At 40.6% G+C, this 26,207-nt stretch overlaps 1 protein-coding gene across 2 annotated transcripts; it reads left to right on the top strand.

Annotated features, from left to right (window-relative positions):
* The first annotated feature begins 14,862 nt into the window (after positions 1-14,862).
* LOC122038191 (SUMO-activating enzyme subunit 2-like) lies at positions 14,863-24,771 on the top strand. 2 transcript variants are annotated; one of them, XM_042597824.1, is made up of 11 exons: positions 14,867-15,445; positions 15,571-15,660; positions 17,027-17,110; positions 17,209-17,427; positions 18,827-18,928; positions 21,371-21,826; positions 21,912-22,141; positions 22,655-22,748; positions 22,837-23,019; positions 23,117-23,214; positions 24,176-24,771. In XM_042597824.1, the coding sequence occupies exons 1-11, from the start codon at positions 15,413-15,415 to the stop codon at positions 24,453-24,455; spliced, it is 1,869 nt and encodes a 622-aa protein (XP_042453758.1). In that variant the 5' UTR covers positions 14,867-15,412; the 3' UTR covers positions 24,456-24,771. The 2 variants fall into 2 exon arrangements, with proteins under 2 accessions (XP_042453759.1, XP_042453758.1); XM_042597825.1 differs by lacking the exon at positions 18,827-18,928 and having other exon boundaries at positions 14,863-15,445.
* The last annotated feature ends 1,436 nt before the right edge of the window (positions 24,772-26,207 follow it).

The raw sequence follows: 26,207 nt of genomic DNA, 5'->3' as shown, positions 1-26,207 counted from the left end.
CTCGTCGACTTTCTCCCGTTCCGTCCTCCTCGCTAGCTGTGACTTTCGCTCAACCTCCTATGCTCCTAAGTTCTTGCACACTTAGACACAGGGCATCAAAACATAACAGAACCTAACTTGACTTGGTTGATCACATCAAAACTACCTCGGGGTACTAACAAGTGGATCCTCCTTCTCGTTACCCTCAACGATCTCATCAGTCTACTTAATTACCTGATTTTGTGTATTCTACTTGTTCTGGTTCTTTTTCTTCTTTTTTGGCTTCTATTCACCAATTGTCTGAGCCCTCCTCTTATAGAGAGGTTGTTCTTGATCCTCTTTGGTAGTAGGCTATGGGGGAAGAATTTTAGGCTTTGTATCAAATAGGTACTTGAGATCTTGTTCCTCTTCTTTTGGGGAAGCGTGTTATTGGTTCTCGATAGATATATAAGATCAAAACTAAATCTGATTGATCAGTTGAGTGGTATAAAGATCATTTGGTTGCTAAAGGATTTTTCTAATAATATTGTATGAATTATAAGGAAACCTTTACTCAAGTTTCCAAGCTTGTTACCGATCCTGTCCGAAAGCTAAGAAGACGACTAGCTGGGAATGTGGCTCTGGCATTGACTGGAAGAAGACTCCACACTGTCCTAAAAAATCAGGAGTGTTAGTGCCAGATTAGGGAAGGGGTCCCCACCATTAACCCTCCGACGCTCAAGTCAGTCTTCGGCTCAATGGAGAAGAATAGTAGAAATGAAAAGTAGTAGAGAGCGTGTAAGATAATGAAGCATTGCATACCTTCATCTGTGGATGGAGACTTCCTTTTATAGTGTCATTATAGCGTCTGTGCACGCATCCTAAATCATATGCATATTTTCCAAAGCTTCCTAAGAAAAGATAAGTCGAAAAGTGTCTCTGACATCTTTCCTTAAGCGAGCATCCAAATCTCTGAAGTGATAGACTAGAAGTTTTTAAAGTACGATTTACCTATAGGACATTCTTTGTTGTTGGTGGCATAAACTTCCAAAAGAGTACGATAATACTTGTATATAGGTCCCATTGTAGGCCGATTGGAGGCCGCTTGGCGGGGAGTCACTAGCTCGGCCATATTAAATGGAGTTATCAACCTATTCTTCACTCGGCCTTACTATTGTCAGAGAGGCGTATTGTGTCCAATCGGACCTAAGGTCTGATCGGCCAGGGCAATGTATTGAGTAACTTAGTATTTGGCTCTTAACACCGGTTGCAAGTGCTGAGGACGGTCGCTCGAAAGGTTTGATCGACCCTTCACGTCCGACCTGCTCTCAGGGCTCGCTCGGGCAACCTTGCTTGGTCCATAGTCTAAGGTCTCGTAGTCCACCTGATCATGCGACTTTGACCGTTTGACTTTGACTTTTACGTCAGCTGCTTTAATCCATTTTTTAGGGGGGGCATCTTTATCGTCATATTAATTACTATCCGTACTCTCATTACAGTTGCATCAGTTAGCAGTGGTCTATTTTCCAAATAGATATTCAAAATACTTTTTAATGGAAATCTTCAAGAAGAAGTCTACATGGTGCCTCCATCAGGTGTCACTACAACCCTGGTGAAGTGTATGGCCTTAAACAATCTCCTCAAGCTTGGTTTGACAAGTTCTCCATTGTAATTGGATTTCTTGGCTTTCTTCCTAGCCAGCATGACTCCACTCTTTTTGTTCATTGTACTTCGTGTCACGCCCCAGAGGAGTCCCTGTCCGAGAAAATTTCGGCAGCATCTCCCCTGTACGACGGACAATCAAAAATTTCTACAAGCACTAAATACTCAGCCACAGGCGGCTGGAATCATAACAATAAATAAAATCAATCACCACGCAGTTTATATATATATTCAGCCTCTGGCTGACACAACCACGCAGTAATAATACTCTGACTCGAAATCCACCCTACTCAACTACACTCGTAAAGCCCAAATCCGATTTTTCTTACCTCTTCTGCCGTTCAGGCAGGCATGTAGTAGAGTAAATCCAAATCATACGAAAAGTTCATCCAACGGAAAAATTCCATACAATATCCATATGTAAGCCCAAAACAAAACTAAAATAAAGTCTGATAGCGAAAAGCTAAAATGAAACAACTTAAAAACCAGAAGGAGTAGCACTACGTGCGATGGGGACTAGCGACTGGAACTCTCCTGACAACATCAACCTGAAAATAACAACAATGGAGGCGGGATGAGTCCAACACTCAGCAAGTTGATATGCAAAGTAAAGAAACAACACCTAACACTAATCATGCGTACTCTCGATAAGAAAGATAAGAATGCATCGAAATAAGCAGGAGAATCTTGTACTAACCAGTCCCGAGTATAAGGTCAAATCAGGGATAAGGAATCCTGTATGCATGTCAAACATAGGTATCCAAACAATATGCAGCATATAAATGCAGCAAACACAAACACAAGCAATAAATGCATCATGCATATGATGCCAATGATGCGTCCTGGTCACCCCTGACGCCAGTCGATCATCTCACACACAATAGTGAGGCCGAGTGGGTAGGGCTGTGACAACCGTGCACTCTGTCGTCACTACTCCTGATGAGTGACCGAGTGGACGGGATGCTGTCGGAGTACACCTATCCTCCTACCCCAAATCATAGATGGGGGAGCGCAATGCTCTCAACTCCCGGTACTCAAAGACGGGGAGGAATCCCTGCCGGATAACACGTTGTGTCACACTACCCATGAGCGGACCAACGGTGCCTAACAGAGTCCCTGCTGCAACACACTCATCCTGAATCGACCACTAACCCATGAGTGGTGGTGTGTGCAGATCCATGTAACTGGCGATGTGCTCAACAATAATGGAGCGGACTATCGCACAGCATGCAATCATGCAAATGATGCATGGCAATAACCATATAAACATCCTGACCTAATCCATATATATAGAAAAGTGCACCCTAGGTCAACGAATCATATCGAATCAAAGGTACACAGAAGGTATAAAAACCTAGGTCCTGAACATGGTCAAGCATGGCATATCACTACCCCTATAAGCATGTACAAACAGGTAAAATATACCTGAGATGCAAAACCAATCAATCAATCAAGCATGTAAGATTTGGGTAGTGATTAACCGAAACAGATAAGAAACACAATTAATGCAACATGTTAATTTAATTACTAAGCATATCAAATGACATAAGTCAAAAGTACCCGCCTCCAATAGGAATGTCCAAATCCGACATCGAGATACTCGTCTCGCGTCAAAGTCCTGTATCCAATAAATATATTTTTATTTAGCTAAAATTCGAATGAATTGCTAAATAAATCCTTAAAACCATTTAGGGCAAAACCCTAAATAATAATCATCAACTTATCTAAATAAAGTCTAACGATAAATTAGGGTTAGTTACCTAATCCCCAATCCACCGTTAGATCAATTCCAAACTACCTAATCCTATCAATCAATCATCAACAATATGATCAAAGTAAAACCCTAAACCTTACCTCAGTTCACAATCCAAACGAATGCAGTGAAAGGTTGCTTGCTGCTGAAAAATCCTCCACACTACCAGGACCAAAATAAAATCCACAACAACAATTAAATACCCTATACTATCAATTAGGGCAGCACCTATAATTCTGTAAATCTGAGCCTCAAACCAAAAATACCTAAATTTCCTTACCTATCCCGTAGCTGTGTTTGTTGATCCACCACAAAGAAGGATTGACCTATAACAAAGAAGAATATCCAATCTCTGATCTTAAAGATCACTGCTCGGAAGGAAGGAGGGCGCCGGAAAGGGCACCGGCAGCATCAGAGAATCGGCGGCTGTCAACAAGACAGCGCACAGTGGCGATCGGCAGAGAGATTCGGCCGTCGGCTGTGGTGGCGGCACCGGCGCTAGGGCATGGAAGGGGAAGGCGTCGGGCGGCAGTGAGGAGAAGCGCCGGCAGTGGCAGCGGTGAAGAGCTAAGGCAGCGGGGCCGGCAGTGATGTCGGGCTGAGTCTAGGGCACAGGCCGGAGATGGGTGTCGCGGTGGCCGGCGCTTGGTTTCCCGTGGGCGGCGCTGCCTCGGAAAGGAGAGGGAAGGCCGACGCGAGGGCTGAAGAGCAACACCCGACGGTGTTAAGTCACAGGCGATGGCGGTCGGCGCTCGGAAGAGAGAAACCGCCGGCCGGCGGTTAGGGCAGAGAGGAGAAGAAAGGAGGCGGCGTCGGGATGGGGCTCGGGTGCGCGAGGGAGAAAAACGGAGGGATTAAGGAAAATAAAGGAAAATATAAAGAAAAAGAAAAGTAAAAAGGAAAAGAAAAATAAAACTTTTCCTTACTAAAACTGGGTAGCCTAAACAGGCTTTTCCGGGCCCCGTTTTTTTATCCCCGTTAACTCGTCCGTACGAGCTCCGAAAAATTTCCGAAAAATTTCTAAAAATTCCGGAAAAATCCCTTATTAATATTCCCTATTTTCCGGTATTTTACATTCTCCCCCACTAATAAAAATTTGGTCCCCAAATTTCAGTATCTACCATCAGCAAGTACTAATAACAGATAATAGAATATAAATGCTGAACGGTAAATAAATCACATACCTCAAGTGAAAAGATGGGAATATCGAGCTCGGATAGTGTCCTTGAGCTCCCAAGTAGCCTCCTCGTCCGAATGATGCTGCCATCCGACTTTAACCAGCCGGATAGTCTTGTTCCGCAACTGACGCTCCTTCCGGTCGAGAATCCGTACCGGAACCTCCTCATACGTAATGTCAGGCTGAACTGGAACTGGAATATCTGCCAGCACATGTGTCGGATCAGGCATGTATCTCCTCAGCATCGATACGTGAAATACATCGTGTACGCCTGACAGGGACGGTGGTAGTGCCAGCCGATAAGCTACCGCTCCGATCCTCTCCAAGATCTCGAAAGGGCCAATGTACCGCGGAGCTAACTTACCTCTGAGGCCAAATCTCTTCACCCCTTTCGTGGGTGAAACTCATAGAAATACATGGTCGCCAACAGAGAACTCTAGTGGTCTGCGTCTCCGATCAGCATAACTCTTCTGGCGATCCTGCGCCTCTGACATCCTCCGTCTGATAGTACGGACCAACTCTGCATCCTGCTGAACTCTATGAGGTCCCAACAACTGAGCCTCTCCAACCTCATCCCAAAGGACGGGTGTCCGACAAGGTCTACCATACAACGCCTCAAACGGTGCCATCTGGATAGCCGAATGGAAGCTGTTGTTGTAGGCAAACTCTACCAACGGCAGATGGTCCTCCCAACTGCCTCCGAAATCCATAACACATGACCTCAGCAGGTCCTCTAAAGTCTGAATGGTCCGCTCTGACTGTCCATCTGTCTGTGGATGGAAGGCTGTACTGAAACAGAGCTGTGTGCCCAAGGCCTGCTGCAGACTCTGCCAGAAACGAGACGTGAACCGTGGATCTCTATCCGAAATGATACTCAATGGAACACCATGTAGTCTGATAATCTCTCGGCAATACAGATCTGCCAATCGATCCAGGGGATCAGTCCTCCGAATCGCTAAGAAGTGCGCTGATTTGGTTAATCGATCAACGATTACCCAAATCGCGTCATGACCTCGTCGTGTCCTCGGCAACCCTACCACAAAGTCCATGGTAATGTGATCCCACTTCCACTCAGGAATAGGAATCCGCTGAAGTAATCCTGCTGTTCAGCCTTCACCTGCTGACAGACAAGACATCTAGCTACGAAATCCGCGATGTCTTTCTTCATACCGTTCCACCAATAGGAACGTCTCAAGTCTCGATACATACGGGTCCCGCCTGGATGGATCGCAAATCGAGAACGGTGTGCCTCCTGTAATAACTCCTGTAAGACCGGATGAGACTGAGGTACGCATAATCTGCCTCGGAAGTATATGATACCCTCCTCGTCTCGTGTAAATTCGGTCTGCTGCCCGGAAGCTATCTGACTGCTAATAAACTGCAAATGCTGATCACTAGCCTGTGCCTCTCGGATCCTCGTCCTGATCGACGACTGAGCAACCATGGTAACCAGAATACCCTGCTCTGTCGGTCCCTGCTCCTCAAGATCTAACTCTGAGAAAGCCTGAATCAAGTCCGTGACTGAAGTCCGGTGGCAAGCCAAAGTCCCTCTGGACTTCCTGCTGAGTGCATCTGCAACCACATTAGCTTTTCCCGGGTGGTAGCTAATGGTACAATCGTAGTCCTTCAGGAACTCCATCCATCTCCTCTGTCGGAGATTAAGCTCCTTCTGAGTGAAAATGTATTTGAGACTCTTATGATCAGTGAGAATCTCAAATGTGATATCATATAAATGATGACGCCAAAGCTTCAGAGCAAAGATGATGGCAGCTAACTCCAAGTCATGAACTGGATAGTTCTTCTCATGCTCCTTCAACTGACGAGAAGCATAAGAGACTACTCTGCCGTGCTGCATCAAAACAGCGCCCAAACCCTGTAGAGACGCGTCGGTGTAAAGTACAAATCCATCCTCTCCAGAAGGTAAAACCAAAACTGGAGCCGACACTAATCTCCGCTTCAGCTCCTGGAAGCTGATCTTGCAATCCTCGGACCATATGAACTTCACGCCTTTCCGGGTAAGACATGTCAGTGGCATAGCAATATGCGAGAAGCCCTCGACAAATCGTCGGTAATATCCGGCCAATCCCAGAAAACTGCGGATCTCCTGAACTGACTTCGGCTGCTCCCAACCGGTGACAGCCTCGATCTTCTGAGGATCAACTGAAATACCTCTGCTAGAAACCACGTGTCCCAGAAAACTGACTGAGGATAGCCAGAATGCACACTTGCTGAACTTCGCGTACAGCTGATGTCGTCGAAGAATCTCCAAGACTGTGCGAAGATGCTGTGCATGCTCCTCCTCGGAACGAGAGTAGACCAATATGTCATCAATGAAAACGATAACAAACTGATCCAGATACTCCAGAAATATGCGGTTCATCAAGTCCATAAACACCGCTGGAGCATTGGTAAGCCCAAATGGCATTACCAAAAACTCATAATGACCGTATCTGGTACGGAAAGCTGTCTTCTGGATATCAGAATCTCTGACTCTCAACTGATGATATCCGGATCGCAGATCAATCTTAGAATACACTGAAGTACCTCTGAGCTGATCAAACAAATCCTCAATCCGTGGTAATGGATATTTATTTCTGACGGTCACTGAATTCAGCTGCCTGTAGTCAATACATAATCTCATGGTGCCGTCTTTCTTCTTGACAAATAGAACTGGAGAACCCCATGGTGAAACACTAGGGCGAATAAATCCCCTGTCTAAAAGCTCCTGGAGTTGAACCTTCAGCTCGTTCAACTCTTTTGGTGCCATACGATACGGAGCTTTCGATGTCGGCGCGGTTCCTGGAATCAGCTCAATAGCGAACTCCACTGGCCTTCTAGGAGGCAAACCTGGCAGCTCCTCTGGAAATACATCTGGGTATTCCCGGACAACAGGAACGTCGGAGAGCTGCGAACTACTACTGTCCTCAGTACTGATCAACGACAACAGAAAACCATGACAGCCGTGAGACAGCAGCTTCTGCGCCTGAATCGCCGAAATAATCGAGATGCCGTCGTCTCTAATGCCAGTGAAACTCCACGAGGGTTGGTTCGGAGGCCGGAAGGTGACCACCCTCGTCTGGCAATCAACGGTAGCATGATATACTGACAGCCAATCCATACCAAGAATGATATCAAACTCGACCATCTCCAATACTAGAAGATCTACCGTAAGTATCATGTTGCCAAAGTCTAACGGGCAACCTCTGATCTCCTGGGTGACGTCTAAAGTATCACCGGACGGTAGGGAGACAGTCAATCGCCGCAACCTAACAGTAGGTAATCTACCAATCTCCCGCATAAAGGTACGGGATATAAAAGAGTGCGAACTACCAGTATCAATCAAAATATCAGCAGTAAATGCATAAATGGAAATCGTACCGCGGAAAACGGATCCGTCGGCCCGCTGAGCATCCTCTCTGGTAATAGCATGAACACGACCAGTCTCTGGCGGAGGAGGAGGTGGTAATGCTGCCAGCGGCTGCTGCGGCTGGGCAGAAGCCTGCCACTGAGGCGCTGCTGAGACTGAGTCTGATACTGCCCCTGAGTCGGATAATAAGGTCCTGGAGCAAAACTCTGGGGTGCTACAGAAGCACTGGAGTACTCCTGTCCAAGCATGCCAAATGCTGCTGCGGAGGGAGCTACTCCCTGCTGACGCTGTGAAGATTGGGCTTTCTGCCCTCCTCGATATGCCCCTGACTGACTAGACTGTCCCCTCTGACCTGACCCTCCGCGCCGTGTGCTGAGCCTTCAGCTGACAATCTCGGCTCTGGTGCCCCGGCAGTTTGCAATAAAAGCAAACTGACTGTCCCAGAGAGCAAGCTGGGGTGAGGTGATCTCTGGATCCACATCTGAAACAATGAGTATCACCGGAAGGTGGTTGCCGGTTCTGCTGAGAAAACCGGGAACGTCCTGAAGAAGACCGTCCTGATTTCTGAGGCCTACGAGACGCCCCAGAAGCACCCTGACCTGACCATCTGTCCTGTCGCCTGTGTCTGCTGGACCTGCTCTGATGTCTGACCCGTATGCTTTCTTTTCCGGTCCGGATATGCTGTCTGCCGAGCTAACTCTATCATCAAAGCTCGATTCAATGCATCAGAGTAGGATGTAATCCCTAATCCAGCAAGCTGTACATGCAGATAACCATCCAATCCCTGTATAAACTGCATCATGCGAGTTCTGTCCTCTGCAACTAACTCTGGACAAAACTGAGCCAACCGGAGGAATTCTGTATTATACTCGGTCACTAAGCGGTTATTCTGCCTCATACTCATAAAATCCTGTCGGCGAGACATCTGATAGGACAGTGGAAAGAAACGGCTCTCAAAAGCCTCTCTGAACCTGGTCCATGTGACGTTGCGCTCACCAATAATAGAACGCTGAGTAACCCACCAGGCATTAGCTTCATCCCGTAAATGGTAAGCAGCCAGCTCTGCTTTCTCCCACTCGAAGCAAGCCATATAGAAGAAAGTCTGCTCCATAGTCTCTATCCATGACAGAGCCATACTCGGATCGAGATCTCCGCGGAAAAGAGTGAAACGAGTCTTCATCGACTCGGCCAGTGCTGGAATCCTAGCTCGTGCAGCGACAATATCAGTGAGCTGTGTCGGGACGGCTGCAGGAACTGGCGGAAACACTGGAGCTGATACTACAGGTGGTACCGCGGAATAAACCGGAGGAGGAACTCCCGGTGCTGCTGTATATACCGGAGCATAAGCCGTCGGTGGTACTGCCTGGGGAACAAACGTGGTGGCAACTGGAGGTACGGTAGGAAAAGGTACCGGATATGGAACAGCTGCTGCTACTGTAGGCACTGGAGGTACAGGTGCCACTGGTGTCGGGTACACTGTAGGTCCAAGTGGCGGTGGTCCTGAATACACCGTAGGCTGCGCTGGAGCAGACGTCGGGTACACCAATGGTACTCCTGATGGTACTGTAAACAGGGTAGGCGTGGATACCGTCGGTGTGGACAAAGTAGGTATCTCTACAGGAGCTATCGAGATTTGAGAGCCCGATGCTCCCGCTGCATCCTGAGTCTGTCCCTGACTGACAGGCTCACTAACAATGGGCATCTCTGGCATATCCAGAGATCCCGTGGTCCTCGCACGTGGTCGACCAGCACCACGTCTCGCAGCAATACGAGTAGATCGTCTCATATCTGTTAAATTAAATTACAGATATCAATACCAATATAACAACCTAAAATAACAACATACCTATTTGCTGTCTGGAGATGTTCCGTCGCTATCCAGTCCCCAATTTGACCTCAAAATTCTGAACGTACATATCGTCGGAAATCCAAATAAATCCGAAACATAACCATATCGAAAATCCGAAAATGCCCAGTTTGACTCGCAAACCTGGCTAACCCAAATATCCTGAATCCCAACAACCGGTATCCGATAAATCTCCAGAAACCAAAAGCAGGTATCCATAACCTGCTCTGATACCAATAAATTGGTATCAGATAAATCCCGAAAATCCAAAATACGAAACAAAAGATCGTATAACTTGGCTCTGATACCACTAAATTGTCACGCCCCAGAGGAGTCCCTGTCCGAGAAAATTTCGGCAGCATCTCCCCTGTACGACGGACAATCAAAAATTTCTACAAGCACTAAATACTCAGCCACAGGCGGCTGGAATCATAACAATAAATAAAATCAATCACCACGCAGTTTATATATATATTCAGCCTCTGGCTGACACAACCACGCAGTAATAATACTCTGACTCAACTACACTCGTAAAGCCCAAATCCGATTTTTCTTACCTCTTCTGCCGTTCAGGCAGGCATGTAGTAGAGTAAATCCAAATCATACGAAAAGTTCATCCAACGGAAAAATTCCATACAATATCCATATGTAAGCCCAAAACAAAACTAAAATAAAGTCTGATAGCGAAAAGCTAAAATGAAACAACTCAGAAAAACCAGCAGCGGAGTAGCACTACGTGCAGTGGGGACTAGCGACTGGAACTCCCTCCTGACAACATCAACCTGAAAATAACAACAATGGAGGCGGGGTGAGTCCAACACTCAGCAGGTACAGTTGATATGCAAAGTAAAGAAACAACACCTAGCACTAATCATGCGTACAGTCTCCTGATAAGAAAGATAAGAATGCATCTGAAATAAACAGGAGAATACTGTACTAACCAGGTCCTGAGTATAAGGTCAAACAGTCCGAGGGATAAGGAATCCTGTATGCATGTCAAACATAGGTATCCAAACAATATGCAGCATATAAATGCAGCAAACACAAACACAAGCAATAAATGCATCATGCATATGATGCCAATGATGCGTCCTGGTCACCCCTGACGCCAGTCGATCATCTCATACAAAGGTGAGGCCGAGTGGGTAGGGCTGTGACAACCGTGCACTCTGTCGTCACTACTCCTGATGAGTGACCGAGTGGACGGGATGCTGTCGGAGTACACCTATCCTCCTACCCCAAATCATAGATGGGGGAGCGCAATGCTCTCAACTCCCGGTACTCAAAGACGGGGAGGAATCCCTGCCGGATAACACGTTGTGTCACACTACCCATGAGCGGACCAACGGTGCCTAACAGAGTCCCTGCTGCAACACACTCAGCCTGAATCGACCACTAACCCATGAGTGGTGGTGTGTGCAAATATAACTGGCGATGTGCTCAACAATAATGGAGCGGACTATCGCACAGCATGCAATCATGCAAATGATGCATGGCAATAACCATATAAACATCCTGACCTAATCCATATATATAGAAAAGTGCACCCTAGGTCAACGAATCATATCGAATCAAAGGTACACAGAAGGTATAAAAACCTAGGTCCTGAACATGGTCAAGCATGGCATATCACTACCCCTATAAGCATGTACAAACAGGTAAAATATACCTGAGATGCAAAACCAATCAATCAATCAAGCATGTAAGATTTGGGTAGTGATTAACCGAAACAGATAAGAAACACAATTAATGCAACATGTTAATTTAATTACTAAGCATATCAAATGACATAAGTCAAAAGTACCCGCCTCCAATAGGAATGTCCAAATCCGACATCGAGATACTCGTCTCGCGTCAAAATCCTGTATCCAATAAATATATTTTTATTTAGCTAAAATTCGAATGAATTGCTAAATAAATCCTTAAAACCATTTAGGGCAAAACCCTAAATAATAATCATCAACTTATCTAAATAAAGTCTAACGATAAATTAGGGTTAGTTACCTAATCCCCAATCCACCGTTAGATCAATTCCAAACTACCTAATCCTATCAATCAATCATCAACAATATGATCAAAGTAAAACCCTAAACCTTACCTCAGTTCACAATCCAAACGAATGCAGTGAAAGGTTGCTTGCTGCTGAAAAATCCTCCACACTACCAGGACCAAAATAAAATCCACAACAACAATTAAATACCCTATACTATCAATTAGGGCAGCACCTATAATTCTGTAAATCTGAGCCTCAAACCAAAAATACCTAAATTTCCTTACCTATCCCGTAGCTGTGTTTGTTGATCCACCATAAAGAAGGATTGACCTATAACAAAGAAGAATATCCAATCTCTGATCTTAAAGATCACTGCTCGGAAGGAAGGAGGGCGCCGGAAAGGGCACCGGCAGCATCAGAGAATCGGCGGCTGTCAACAAGACAGCGCACAGTGGCGATCGGCAGAGAGATTCGGCCGTCGGCTGTGGTGGCGGCACTGGCGCTAGGGCATGGAAGGGGAAGGCGTCGGGCGGCAGTGAGGAGAAGCGCCGGCAGTGGCAGCGGTGAAGAGCTAAGGCAGAGGTGGTCGGCGGTGAATCTAGGCACGGCAACGGCGGCCGACGCTGAGAAACCGGTGCCGGCAGTGATGTCGGGCTGAGTCTAGGGCACAGGCCGGAGATGGGTGTCGCGGTGGCCGGCGCTTGGTTTCCCGTGGGCGGCGCTGCCTCGGAAAGGAGAGGGAAGGCCGACGCGAGGGCTGAAGAGCAACACCCGACGGTGTTAAGTCACAGGCGATGGCGGTCGGCGCTCGGAAGAGAGAAACCGCCGGCCGGCGGTTAGGCAGAGAGGAGAAGAAAGGAGGCGGCGTCGGGATGGGGCTCGGGTGCGCGAGGGAGAAAAACGGAGGGATTAAGGAAAATAAAGGAAAATATAAAGAAAAAGAAAAGTAAAAAGGAAAAGAAAAATAAAACTTTTCCTTACTAAAACTGGGTAGCCTAAACAGGTTTTTCCGGGCCCCGTTTTTTTATCCCCGTTAACTCGTCCGTACGAGCTCCGAAAAATTCCCGAAAAATTTCTAAAAATTCCGGAAAAATCCCTTATTAATATTCCCTATTTTTCCGGTATTTTACACTTCGTTAGTTCGCACATTACTCTCTCTTTATGTTGATGACATGATTATTACAGGGGTTGATTTAAGTGGAATAGAAGAGTTGAAATTACATTTGGCTCGTGAGTTTGATATAAAAGATTTGGGTCCTCTGCGTTATTTTTTGGGACTTGAAGTAGCTTATTCTTCTCGTAGCTATCTTCTCTCGCAATCCAAATATATTGGTGACATTCTAGAGCAGTCTCATCTATCTGACGCTCACATTGTTGATACTTCGCTTGAGGTTAATGCTCGATACTCTTCTACTGATGGTGTTCCCTTGCCAAATCCATCTTTATATCACACTCTAGTTGGCAATCTAGTATATCTCACCATCACTAGATCTGACATTGCTTATGTTGTACATATTGTCAGTCAGTTTGTTGTTTCTCCCACTTTAGTACATTGGGGAGCTGTGCTTTACATCATTTGATATCTTCGAGGTAGGGCTGTAAATGAACCAAGCGTTCGTGAACAAGCTTGGTGTTCGGCTTGGTAAGAGCTTGTTTATGTTCGTTCAATATACATAAGATTAACTAAACAAACAAGCTTGAACAATTCGTTAAGCTAAACAAACAAGCTTGAACACATATGTGTTCAGCTCGTTAACGTTCGTGAACAATGTTCGTGAACAACGTTCATGAACCATATTCATTAATAAAACTCTTTTTAATATGCTAAATAAATAATAAAATAAAATAAAATAAATAAATAAATTTAAATTATTAAGCTCAATAACCAATCAAACAACTAAAAGTTTCAAACAATCAAACAAGCTTGAATTGAGAGCTTGATAACATCTAAATAAATCAAGCTCAAGCCAAGCTTGAACCAAGCTCAAGCCAAGCTTGAACCAAGCTTAAGCCAAGCTTGAATTGAGAGCTTGATAACATCTAAACGAACCAAGCTCAAGCCAAGCTTCAAACAAGCTCAAGCTCATAAAAAATAAACCAAGCCAAGCTTGAACACTCATTTCAAAAGCTTGGTTCATTTTAAGCTCGGCTCGGCTCGGCTTGGTTACCTTATCAAACAAGCTTGAACACCCCAAAGCTCGGCTCGGCTTGGCTTGTTTACAACCCTGCTTCGAGGTACTCAGGTTTATAGTCTTTTTTATCCTTCTACTTCTACCTTAGAGTTGTACGTCTATTCAGATGCAAATTAGGGTGGTAATTTTACATATCGTAAATTTACCACAGGATATTGTATTTTTCTTGGAAGATTTTCTTATCTCTTTGAAGAGTAAAAAATAAAATATTGTCTCTCATTCTTCTACCGAAGTAAAATATCGTGCTATGACCTCTACTATTGTTGAAATTGTTTGGTTGCATTGGCTACTTACTGATATGAGCGTACCAGTATCATTCATGAGCGTATCAAGTATATCGAAATTGATTGTTATTTCACTCACCAACACTATCAGAATGACATCATCATTTTATCATTTGTCTCATTTTCTATGCAAATTGTAGATTTACTTACTAAGGCACATCCCACTGCACGGTTTCAATTTTTGATTAATAAACTTTCAATGCTTTCGTTAGTGTATCATGAGTTTGAGGAGGATGTTAATATATAATAAATTATTATAATAGATTAGTCTTTTATTATTATTTTATTATCTATTTATATTTTTTTTCTTAGATAAACTTAAGTTTTTTTTTTATAATATAATTGACTAGTCTTTTTTATGATTACATCTTTCTCTATTTCACTTTGTATTATTTTTTATCTCTATTTGCATTCCTCGCCTTGTTCACAACACCAACCCCATTCCTTCTCTCCCACCGTTTTTCCCACCTAATTCGTCGTTCATGATATATTTATTAGATAATACTAAAAAATTAAAAGGACTTTTATATATAAAAAAAATAGGATCAAAATGAAATTTGCAGTAAATCGAACTTAAATCGAGATCGAAATCGAGATCACTTCGCGATTGGACCATGGCGGAGTCCGAAAAGGCATCGCTAATGCAACCAGAACATGCTTGGACGCCATTTTAAAGTAGTGAACTTTCCTGGGAGCCCATCGATGGGTTCGAAGGTCAACCTCCCAAGGGCAAAACTGGTAATTGAAAACCATGATGAACCGGATTCCGTCTCCTTCACTTGCAACCGAATCAGTTCATCGCCGTCGCCGTCACTCGGCCGGCCACCGACCATCGTTTTCCTCTCTCGTGCCTTTCACTGAACCGAGGGGAACCCTTCCAACAGCCGGCGTACGGCGGCGGAAATCGAGGCGGAAGAATCTTGCTTTGTTTTTTTCTTAAATACCCCTATATTATCACCGTTTGTTATGCAATCAACGGCCATGATCAAGATAACAACGATCTCTTAATAATAAGAGAAACGCTTCTCCCTCTCTCTCTCTCTTTGTTTTAATAATGTTTTTCAGCGAGTCATCGGATTCCAGTTCCTCTCCGTGGCGAGCAGCGTCCTTACTTCCCAAATTCTGAAATTTGACAATATTTCCTTTCTCTTGCTGCTTTTGCTCTCCGCTTCCTGTTCCCATGGATTCGGATTCGAAGGCGGAGGCGATTAAGGTGTCCTTCGTAGTCTATTTTACTTCAATTGCTGTGATTTCTTTCTCTTTTTTTTTTTCGCTATTTGGTATAGCTGATTCGGATAGATAAGCGGATTTTAAGAGGAGTTATTTTCATGGTTGCAGCGTGCAAAGGTGCTGATGGTAGGCGCTGGTGGCATTGGTTGCGAATTGCTGAAAACCCTCGCGCTTTCTGGATTTCAAGAAGTTCACATCGTAAGCAACCAGCCTTGAGCTTAGTTTTTTTTACTTCGAATTCCACTTGGAGATTGTTGCATGTGATGCATTATTGAGGTTGCAAAATATTAGGGTTTAGCAAAAGTTAATATTGTCTACAAATCTTTTTGTATTTCAGACTAGTGGTGTTAAATTAGGTAATACTCGTATCATCAGTTTGTTTTACTTTATGATGATGCTTTTTTTCTCGAGGCGAAAATTTTGGGTGCTAAACATTGATCTTCTACAACGGGTTTTTTTTGACAAAATTTGCATATAATGAAAAGGTTGTTGATGTGCTTGCTGATTGTTAGACGCATGTTCTGAATAAGTAGAGGTGAAGAACAATGTTTTATACTGAAGTAATTACTACCATGTGCAAATTGTTTTCTTTTCTTATCCAATTTGTTGAACTTGCTATGTTCTTCGGAATTTTATTATTGATTTAACTGAGTCACTTAATTCCCATGAGGTTTCACACAATATGATTAGGTATCAAGTGAAAAGGAACAACATTCTAAATATTCGGGATTATTTGAATTCAGCACAGTTTCAATATGATAAGGTGTCTTCCTTGATGGGTCGCCAAATGTGGCTTTGTTTCTTCGGAAGTGGAGGGAGCTACTGTTTCTTTGGAGGGTCCATGTCCAAGGCAAGGTGCTTTCAAGGTTCTCCACAAGTTCCCAGCAGACCTCTTGCCTCTTTCTATTATGCCTTCCATTAGAACTTTCTGGAGATGGTGCTCAGTAGGGTCTTTCTGTAGCTATGTTTTTGAAACTCCTTGTTCAGTTGTATGTATTGCTTGAGACCCCTTCTTCAATGAAATAGAATGATATAATCATTTGAAATCTTTTTTGAAAGAAAAATATAAGAGGCTTGGGCTTTATTGTTGGAGATAATTCAATAAAACAATTAATATGGACATGGTCTGTTTGCTTCTACATGAGACCCAATGGAGGCTCACAACCTTAAAATGAGTAGCCAACTGAGGCCGGATATGATCCCATTTGCTAACTTTTCTTTATTGCCTCAGTCAAGTTTAAGTTTCTGGTTAAACCTCATAAAACACGATCCTAGCTTCGATCATGGACACTTCAATATGATCTTTTTCTCTTTTGTGAAATTAGATTAGCCACTATATTCCTTGTATTAATCTTGTAATCTCATTCCAAATACCTATTTTCAACTTTTTCACTAGGTAGCTATCTTACAAAAAGTATTATAGTATTTGTGATATTGTTTAGGACTTTTATGTATCTAATCAATTTTTCATTTCTTTGGAGTTGTAATATGGTAATATTTCTTCCTGCTATATATTCTAATATTAGCTATTATTGTGCATCTTATTTTGGTTTGGTTTACGCAGATTGACATGGACACTATAGAAGTCAGTAACTTGAATAGACAATTTTTATTTCGACAAAGTCATGTAGGTCAGTCGAAGGCCAAAGTATGTGAACTATTCTTTAGAATCTAATACTGATGCTTTTAGTGTTCCTTCATTACCTGTGATTTTGAATCCTTCATGAATATTTTTGTTTATATCAGGTTGCTCGAGATGCGGTCTTGAAATTTGTACCTCAAATAAAGATAACACCTTACCATGCAAATGTTAAGGATCCTGACTTCAATGTAGAATTTTTTAAGCAATTTAATGTTGTATTGAATGGTTTGGATAACCTGGATGCTAGACGACATGTTAACCGTCTTTGCCTTGCTGCTGAAGTCCCATTGGTTGAAAGTGGAACGACAGGCTTTTTGGGACAGGTAGACTTAATGTCTGTTGGCAATTGTTCATTTAGAGTTTTGGTGTATAATTATAGAATTTACTTTTCTTAGTATATTCTCTATTTGAAGATTATTATAAACTATTTGCAGGACCAATGTCTCATGCTTGCTTTACTTGGTAGTTTAGCGTTTGCCCCCAAGGCGTAGCACAACTGGGGGTGCATGGTTTCGTGGCCGAAAGGTCCAGGGTTCGATCCTCGGGGTGTCATTACTTGGGGTTAGCGTCCGGCCATGCGCTTTCAGTTGTGTACTTGCATTTACCTCTCTTCATATCCGTGGGACCGGCTCTAGGGGAGCCGTTGATATGGCAGTTCCACATTTTTTTTTACTTGGTAGTTTAGCGTACTAACTATAAAAGATATCAATAGACAAGGAACCTTTTAGCATACACTTGCTATATAGTATTGGGAATTGCACTGAAAACTAAATAAGAAGATAACTTTTGAAGGGTGTTATAAAATCAGTTTCCACAGCCTTCAACTTCCAAGTAATATACACTATCCTTATTCATTGCTGGAAATTGGACTATGTATGTGGTTACATATACTGCATAACATTTATGTGGCTACATGTTGTTCAAGATTAGATGTTTTATCAGGCACCTAGATCATATCAACTCTGAGTTTTGAGCAAATGCTATCTCTTAATTTCTCTTACATAACATTTCAATGATGTTTGTCTGATGATGTTGTCTTCTCTACAGCCTCATCATTTTAACATATCTCTTGGGCCTTTAATGTATTAGGCCCTACTGTTTTGAGATGCATGGCTCAATGATCTCTTATTACTCTAGTAGCATGTAACCATCATTAACAGAAAAAATGAACTTTATTCCTAGGATTTGTTTTGCTTCCATTTTTTTTTCTTTATTTTCAATGGCATGGCTATTTTGGATGCTTCTGAATTTGGCCAAGTCAATTATTCTAACTTGAGAACAAATTTACTTGTTTCATCATGCCAGTACTGCTTGTCTTTTGTATGTATATTTTCAGAAAGTTTGATACTAAATGTTTATGCATAATTTATGTGAGCGAACAACCTTGACTACCACTTCACAAAATCAAAGTTTTTTTCTGTTTTTTCTCACTTCACCAACCTACCTAATCTACCTTTGAAAAGCTTGATTCCAGAAAATTTCTTAGTTCTTTTTTTACTATGGATATAAATGTGGTTAGCCAATCAACTTTGACACTTTTTAACTTTATCTTTTTGCATTTATTGTAACCCTTCATTATATTTTTGATTGAAGATGCAGATGTAATTTACTACTATTATTCTACTTGGAAATCATCAATAAAAATTGCATGGTTTAAGATGAGTTCATCTCTTAATCTTCACGACTTCATTTGATACATAAATATATATTTTCCATGATCAGGTGACTGTCCATATTAAGGGTAGAACTGAATGCTATGAGTGTCAACCAAAACCGACCCCAAAAACCTATCCTGTCTGCACAATCACCAGCACACCATCAAAGGTTAAAGCTTTCACTCTCTCTCCTTTTCATTTTTGGTGTGTGTTTATGTAAATGGATATCACTATCATCATAAACATTTATTATTTTTTCCTAATCCTTTTTGGTGATTAGCATCATCACCAAGTGTTATCTCAGCATTTTCTTTGACATGAAATATCTTTCTCTTTAATTTTTGGCTTTGCACAGTTTGTCTTGTGCTTTTAAGACAATGGCATCTTTTTTAAAGCAAATACCACATTAAAGATCTCTTTGAATAAGTTAGGCATGCACAATCTTGCTACAAGAATCCATTAGAAATTGGGTCCATTGAAACAACTTAAGCTTTTGGGATAGATGGTCATCCATTTACAACTCAAATTGGTATCATGACTTCAAACTTGTCATTTTCTATCTCTTTGCTCATTCTTCTGTGATGCTATTCTTCTTTGTATTATCCGTTGTGCTGCTTTCTCTCGTGATTAGTTCACAATGTACATCTAATCCAGTTTGATCATGATGCATGATGGCATTAAAATAGATCTGGCTTGTGATACCATAAATATCTAAATGGATCTTTTAAAAACAACTTATTCTTTCAGTTTAAATGGACACTTATTCAAATTTATTGGACAAGATGCTATTTACATTTATATAATGGCAATAACTTTCTGTTGGAATGTAGGAAGCAAAATTTCCCTTCACCATTTCTAATTAGGTTTTCTCACTTTTGTTTCACCCTTTTTTCCCTCTTTCCTCCGTATCCAATGTTGGTATTGCATACATAACAATGCTAAGATGGATATTTGTGCTTGCTATAATTTTTTTTCTTAAATAAAATACTATTGACTAGGTGCATTTAAGTGCAACTTCAACAATGATAAAATGAAAGGAAATGTGTTAAAATGGTATGAATATGTTCAAATATGAATCACTTTCAGTTGAATGCACAAGGGGCAAAGAGAAATCGACAAAATTCGTATTCAGTGTAACTAAGAGTTATTTAAAAATTAAAATCTCTAAATTTTACATGGAGTTTAATAATGGGGCAAGATCGAGACTCATGTCTGTTGGTGCAATCATGTCCTAAGGAAAAAATTTCGATGGTTGACAATTATTTAAGTTTAGGCTAATATATTGGATGCAATATGATTTCAAGTTTGCAGGACCAAGAAGGTTGAGGACCGGATTCTTGGCAAAATAAGCCCTTGCAGGTCAGAAGACCGGATGCAAGGCAAAAGAAGTCCAAGGAGGTCAGAGGACCAGATCTTTGGCACAAGATAAGCCCTTGCAGGTCAGAAGACCAGATGTAAGACAAAAGAAGTCCAAGGAGGTCGAGAATCAAATCTTAGTGAGACGACTAATAATCAACACAAGCAAGTGTGTTAATCGATTAAGAAAAATGGCTAATCGATTAAGAAAATGTTAAGCGATTCAATCGCTTAACAAACATTCTGTTTAAAACAGAAGATTTTCTAATCGATTGGTGTAATCGATTATGACTCGATAAGTGATTAGATCAATCACTTACGGTGTCTTTTGCTTCGAACAGAATGTTTCTGTTCGAAGCTTAAGCGATTAGCTCAGTCGCTTACGGAACATTCTGCTTGAAATAGAATAATCCCTAATCGACTTAGATAATCAATTATCCTAATCTTAATCGATTAGGGTAGGCGATTTGGAAGAGTCGCGCAAATGAAACACGCCCTAAATCGATTACTCTAATTGATTAACGATGGGCAATCGATTAAGGTCAATTCTTAATCGATTAAGACTCATAAAATGACAAGAAAAACGGCTCCTTCTCGAATGGTTTAAGAAGGCTTGACGAGCCTGTTTTGGGCACTATTCCATTGCGATCAATTTTTTTCCATTGCTCATCAATGCTCTCAAGCTCTCACCAGTGCTCAAGCTCAAGCTCTCACTAGTGCTATAATCTCAAGTCATTCAAAGAAGAAGAAGGTGTACTCAAAATCCTAATCTCTTGTCTTCTTCTTCTTCCTTGTGAGGTGTTCTGTTGAGAGGAAGATTTGTAGATTATTGTGTAAGGTTTCTCCACCTTCGGTGTTAATCCGAGAAGGAGAAGCTTCATAGTGCAAAGTGTAACCCTGGTGTGGACCCTTGAATTAGTCACTTCAAGGAGGTGGATATCAAGTAAATACAAGGAGTTAGTATTACCTTCAAGTTTTCACTGTGCAACATCAAGTTAACCAAGAAATCGAATTGAGTCATTCACCAATCCCACCCCCCACCGGTCCTAACAATGTCATCTTGTTGTTTAGCTTTTAAAGAATGCCTTATTAATAAGTATCATTAATTTATTTGTTTTTACTATTTTTAGTTCTTCAGCATTTTATGCATATAAAATTTGTTTGATGACAGATCCAACTTGTCTTTTCTTGTTTTGTTTTCTTATTTCATGGCCAATGACTTATGCCTTCTATTGGTTTGTTTTATTTGCTACAGTTTATTCATTGTGTAGTTTGGGCAAAGGACTTGCTTTTTGCAAAATTGTTTGGTGATAAAAATCAGGAGAATGATCTCTTTGTACCTAGTAACAATGCTTCTGATTCGGTGAAACCTACAGACAATATAATTGAGCGAGGCTCAGATGAGGATCCTGAGCAGTACAGCAGAAAGATCTATGACTATGTTTTTGGATATAACATTCAAGCTGCTTTGGCTAATGAAGAAACATGGAAGAATAGAAGCCAGCCTAAACCAACCTTTCTTAGAGATGTGTTGCCTGAAAAAGACATCCTACACAATGGTATCCTTGAAAGCAACTGCTTGACTGATGATTTATCATTATCTGTTATGCCATTTCTTGGAATGAGTAACCCACAGGAGGTTTGGAATCTTGCTGAAAATTCAAGAGTTTTCTTGAAAGCATTACAATTATTTCTTGAGAAGCGAGAGAAGGTGTTTTTCTTTTTTCTTGTCAATATGTTATCTTGAGTTGTATTTTTCTGATTTTCATACTAAAGTTTTATCTGTTGATTTTCAGGACATTGGGAACCTTACTTTTGACAAAGATGATCAATTGGCTGTAGAATTTGTTACTGCTGCTGCTAATATTAGGGCATCTTCCTTTGGGATTCCTTTACATAGCCTTTTTGATGCTAAGGGAATTGCTGGGAACATTGTGCATGCTGTTGCAACAACTAATGCTATTATTGCTGGATTGATAGTGATTGAAGCAATCAAGGTGCTTCAAGCTGATTTTCAGAATTGTAGGTATGTTTCAATGAACCTTTTTCAACCTAACTTTCTTTTGCCTGCCAAGCACATCTTCATCAACCTTTTTCAGGGACTCGAATTCTAAGTTCCTGGTGACTACATATTGAGACTCATGGTTTTCTCCTTCAAAATAATGATATAAAAAATCACTAGGTCCTTGAAGAACTAGGTTTTCCCTTAGGCTTTGTACCTCTTCTTGTTTTAGTTTTTGACAAATGGCACTTTAAGCACCACATGCATCTTAGTAATTTTATCATTAACAATGTACTGTATAAAAAAATGTGTTAAAAGAACTGATTCAATATAAGGTTTCTTTCTTTTTCATTTTTTTTTTTTAAATCTAGATGATTATTTATTTAGCAGAAACCTTGTGCATTGAGAACTTCGTTTTTATAAATTTTGCTATTCACATATCATTCAAGATTTTGTTCTTTGTTATTTTGTCAAACTAACTTTAGTGAAATCTATAATAATTCTCATTCAAATCGTAACGTTTTCTTTACCAATTAGGATGACCTATTGTCTCGAACATCCATCTAGAAAGATGCTTCTGATGCCAGTCGAGCCATATGAGGCCAACAAATCTTGTTATGTCTGTTCTGAGGTGAGCCTTTCAATCCATTAGTTACTAGTGCATTTCATATTTGTTGTTTCTGTGTTTTCTTAATTGGTTTCATTGTGATACTGTATAGACACCCTTGCTTCTTGTGGTCAACACTCGAACCTCAACACTGAGAGATGTCGTTGAAAAAATAATAAAAAATAAATTGGGCATGAATCTCCCTATGGTAATGCAAGGTACTACCCTTATCTATGAGGTGGGTGACGATCTGGAGGAAGATGCTGTCGCTAACTATGCCTTAAACCTTGATAAGGTTGTCATTTGTTTCATGTTTTCTGCCACATTTTTTTTACATTATTTATCTTTCAACATAGTGTCTACAATTTCATTGTGTCACCATTTTATTGCAGATCTTAGCAGACCTCCCTGCACCAGTTACAAGTGGCACCATTCTCACAGTTGAGGATTTTCGGCAGGAGTTGAAATGCCATTTAAACATTAAACACAGGTCCCCTTTTGTTGCTTGCCACCTTACCCTTATTACCTGGCATGCTTCCCCTTATTCCTGTCTCCCCAGAGCTCTTTTGTTTTTGCTACTATATTAGATTGGTGGTTCTGTTTGCTAATTATTCCATGTTATAGTACAGTAGGGTTTTTCTTGATTTCCTTGCATGTCAAATCATTGAATATGTGTGTGTGTGTGTGTGTGTGTAGACACACACACACATGTATATATCATTTGCAATCAGCAGTCCGTTGCAACCCTATGCATTCTGTCTCTTTTACTAGATCAATACCTAACAAGCCAATACTCGCCAAAGTATAAGCAATATTTACCATATATACCCCATCAATTTTGTTGTATGGAAGACATTGATTTTTTCGAAGGTAGTTGACATTACAAGAAGTCAATGTGAGCATAATATTCATACTTCACGTGATAAGCGGCATCAGAGCTTCCTACAAACTGTACAACCGCCAAATGCTTTTAACCCTGGTGGACATTATGACATTACCTCCCAAAGAACTGCCTGCTGTAGTGCCATGTGATCTATGCAATCTTCAAGTACGAGCATGCCATAAGGGTATGAATAGATGACAGTCTTAGAATTCGACAAATGGAGTATGTAGCATTATAGATTTTCAAGTGCCAAGTCATAAATGAGAGTCTGTTGATCAAATTGAATATGATTTTACCTTTCAGATGGATCCCGGTGCATGCAATGGGACTTAGTTGAAGGTTTTGCATCTCTCGTTGCTCATGTGCTTCGAAGTTGTAGAGTGATGCATTCTTTTTACATGCTTAGGACTATCTTCACCTTTGCTCCTTTTTGTGTCAATTCACAGTTCTAGCTTGTCACCTCAGTGTTCTCACTGACATTTACATTTTGCTCCTGCCCTTCTACTAGGATTTGGATAATTTGTGCATGCACTAGCTGCTCATGGACTACTGTTTTCCAATTATGCAGGGATGACTTTGATGAGGAGAAAGAGCCAGACGGGATGGTTCTGTTAGGATGGACAGATCGGGCTATAAGCAACGGACAGAGCACATCGACTGACCACCAAGTAGCAGTGGGATCAACAGAATCTGAAGGGATTAAAGTAGCTACAGAAGTGTCTGGGATGAAGAGAGAACTAAATAACTCAAAAACTCCTCAAGATGTTGAAGACGACAATGATGAGGATGATGACCTTGTTTTACTTGATAATCATTCAGAAACAAATAAGAAGCAGAGGTTGCATTAGGTTTGAAAGTTGACATCTTACTCCAGGCCCTTGTAAAGTAAGTTCATTTCTTGGCTGCTTAACTTGGTGGGAAGCTGTTTGAATTAACAAATTATACTTGCTCTGCAATCATCCAAATTATTGAAGGGTATTCCTAGAATACAGATTATGGTATAGGTTACCTATCTGAGATGATCCAAATTGACTAGTTAGTTGATTAGTTTGTCGTATTGGGAACTTCTGTAACATTAATTTTTGTCTGGCTTAGTCAAATTTTATTTTGTAGTATACTCTGTAACTCGTATTGAGCAATTAAGAATTCAGGAAGATCTGATCATGATAGGTCTCCATTTGAGCTATTGTAACCGATTTATGGTCTCAAACGGGTTCTTGTATTAAGCTGCCTTGTAGTGATTGGTCAGATCAACCTAATAATTTCAAAGTAATTTCGAGGTGAACTTCATCCGGCCTAAAATTCAAGGATGGGGAATTAGTAAGCATTTAGTTGGATTCGTGGTTAGATGAGAAGCTCTTCGTTGTATTATAAACTAATACAACACTTGCTTATCTGTATTAAAAGGATAAATATACTGTTAAATCTTTCTATCTGCATACGTTCGAATGACCCATCCTCATAATAAAGAATGTACATAATCCTATTCCGATAGAGTCCAGTATGGAATGAACGTATAATATGATGATCGAATCGATTCTATGATTATAAGTTCATAATCTCAGTCCATTTCCATTTTGGACGGAATAGATCTATTAATTTATTAATTATTTCCATTTTGGGCGGAATAAATCTATTAATTTCAATTAGTAAGAGAGATCTTAACTAAAAAATAGACTAGAAGCTAAAAGTAAAATAAGGATGAGTATTCTGTTAATTTGATATTAATTTGGTTAATTTTATATATATTTTTAATTATTTTTTAAATAAATTCAGTTAATTTGGTGTTAATCGAAATAATTAATTTTTAATTTAATTCACTTAATTTGATTTTAGCAAAATTTTAATTTAATTCTATGTTTAGTTAATTTATGGATTGAATTAAAAAAAAAAGACATTATAAAATAAACAAAGAGCACCAAACTTATTACACAGTTTGAGGAATATCATCTGCATAGAAATCATCATTCTTATTCTACCGAAAAATCCATAACATGTTTGTGATAAAAAAAAAAAAAAAACAAGCCAATAAGTTCTGGAATGATAAAGGGATTATGGAACTATGAAACTTTTTTTAAAAAAAACAAAAATTGCCACTTAATTCCTGCAATAATGGAGAATTCTTTTGTGTCTTTTTAAAACGATGGACATTTTACTTCATAAAAAAAAGTGCTTATAATTACAATTATTTTTCTACTTAATGGATGTTGCATTCATTTATTTGATATCAACGAGGGAGTAGAAGCAATTGATAACTTTTAAAGTTTGAGTGTTCAATTGGAATATTTTTTTAATTTGTATTTGAAACATTGTTCTATTTTTCTTTTAATTTTTCAGCTGAAATTCTATTAAAAAATATTATATATTAGAGTTAAAAGTATTTTAACTAGGGGTGCAAATGAGTTTTTTTGAGCCGACTCAAATAATATTTAAATTTAAATTTTTAAATTTAAATTATGGATTAGATGGCTCAAACCTATGAGCTCATTAAAATTTTCATTTTAGTTATAAAAATAAAAATAAACAATCATCCCGGACCGTATATATTTTTTTAAGCTTAAACTAGAATATAATATTTTTTATATATTTTAACATAATAA

Source organism: Zingiber officinale, chromosome 1A (assembly GCF_018446385.1).
Source record: "Zingiber officinale cultivar Zhangliang chromosome 1A, Zo_v1.1, whole genome shotgun sequence".
Lineage (NCBI taxonomy): Eukaryota > Viridiplantae > Streptophyta > Magnoliopsida > Zingiberales > Zingiberaceae > Zingiber > Zingiber officinale.
Note: the sequence above shows the minus strand (reverse complement) of the source record. Positions and strands in the feature narration are given on the sequence as shown.

Excerpts from the sequence above, each read along its gene's own strand:
- LOC122038191 (XM_042597824.1), top strand. The coding sequence starts at position 15,413 with ATGGATTCGGATTCGAAGGCGGAGGCGATTAAG. Across the intron at positions 18,929-21,370 it reads TCACCAGCACACCATCAAAG|TTTATTCATTGTGTAGTTTG; the intron begins GTTAAAGCTTTC and ends TATTTGCTACAG. Across the intron at positions 22,749-22,836 it reads CTTGTTATGTCTGTTCTGAG|ACACCCTTGCTTCTTGTGGT; the intron begins GTGAGCCTTTCA and ends GATACTGTATAG.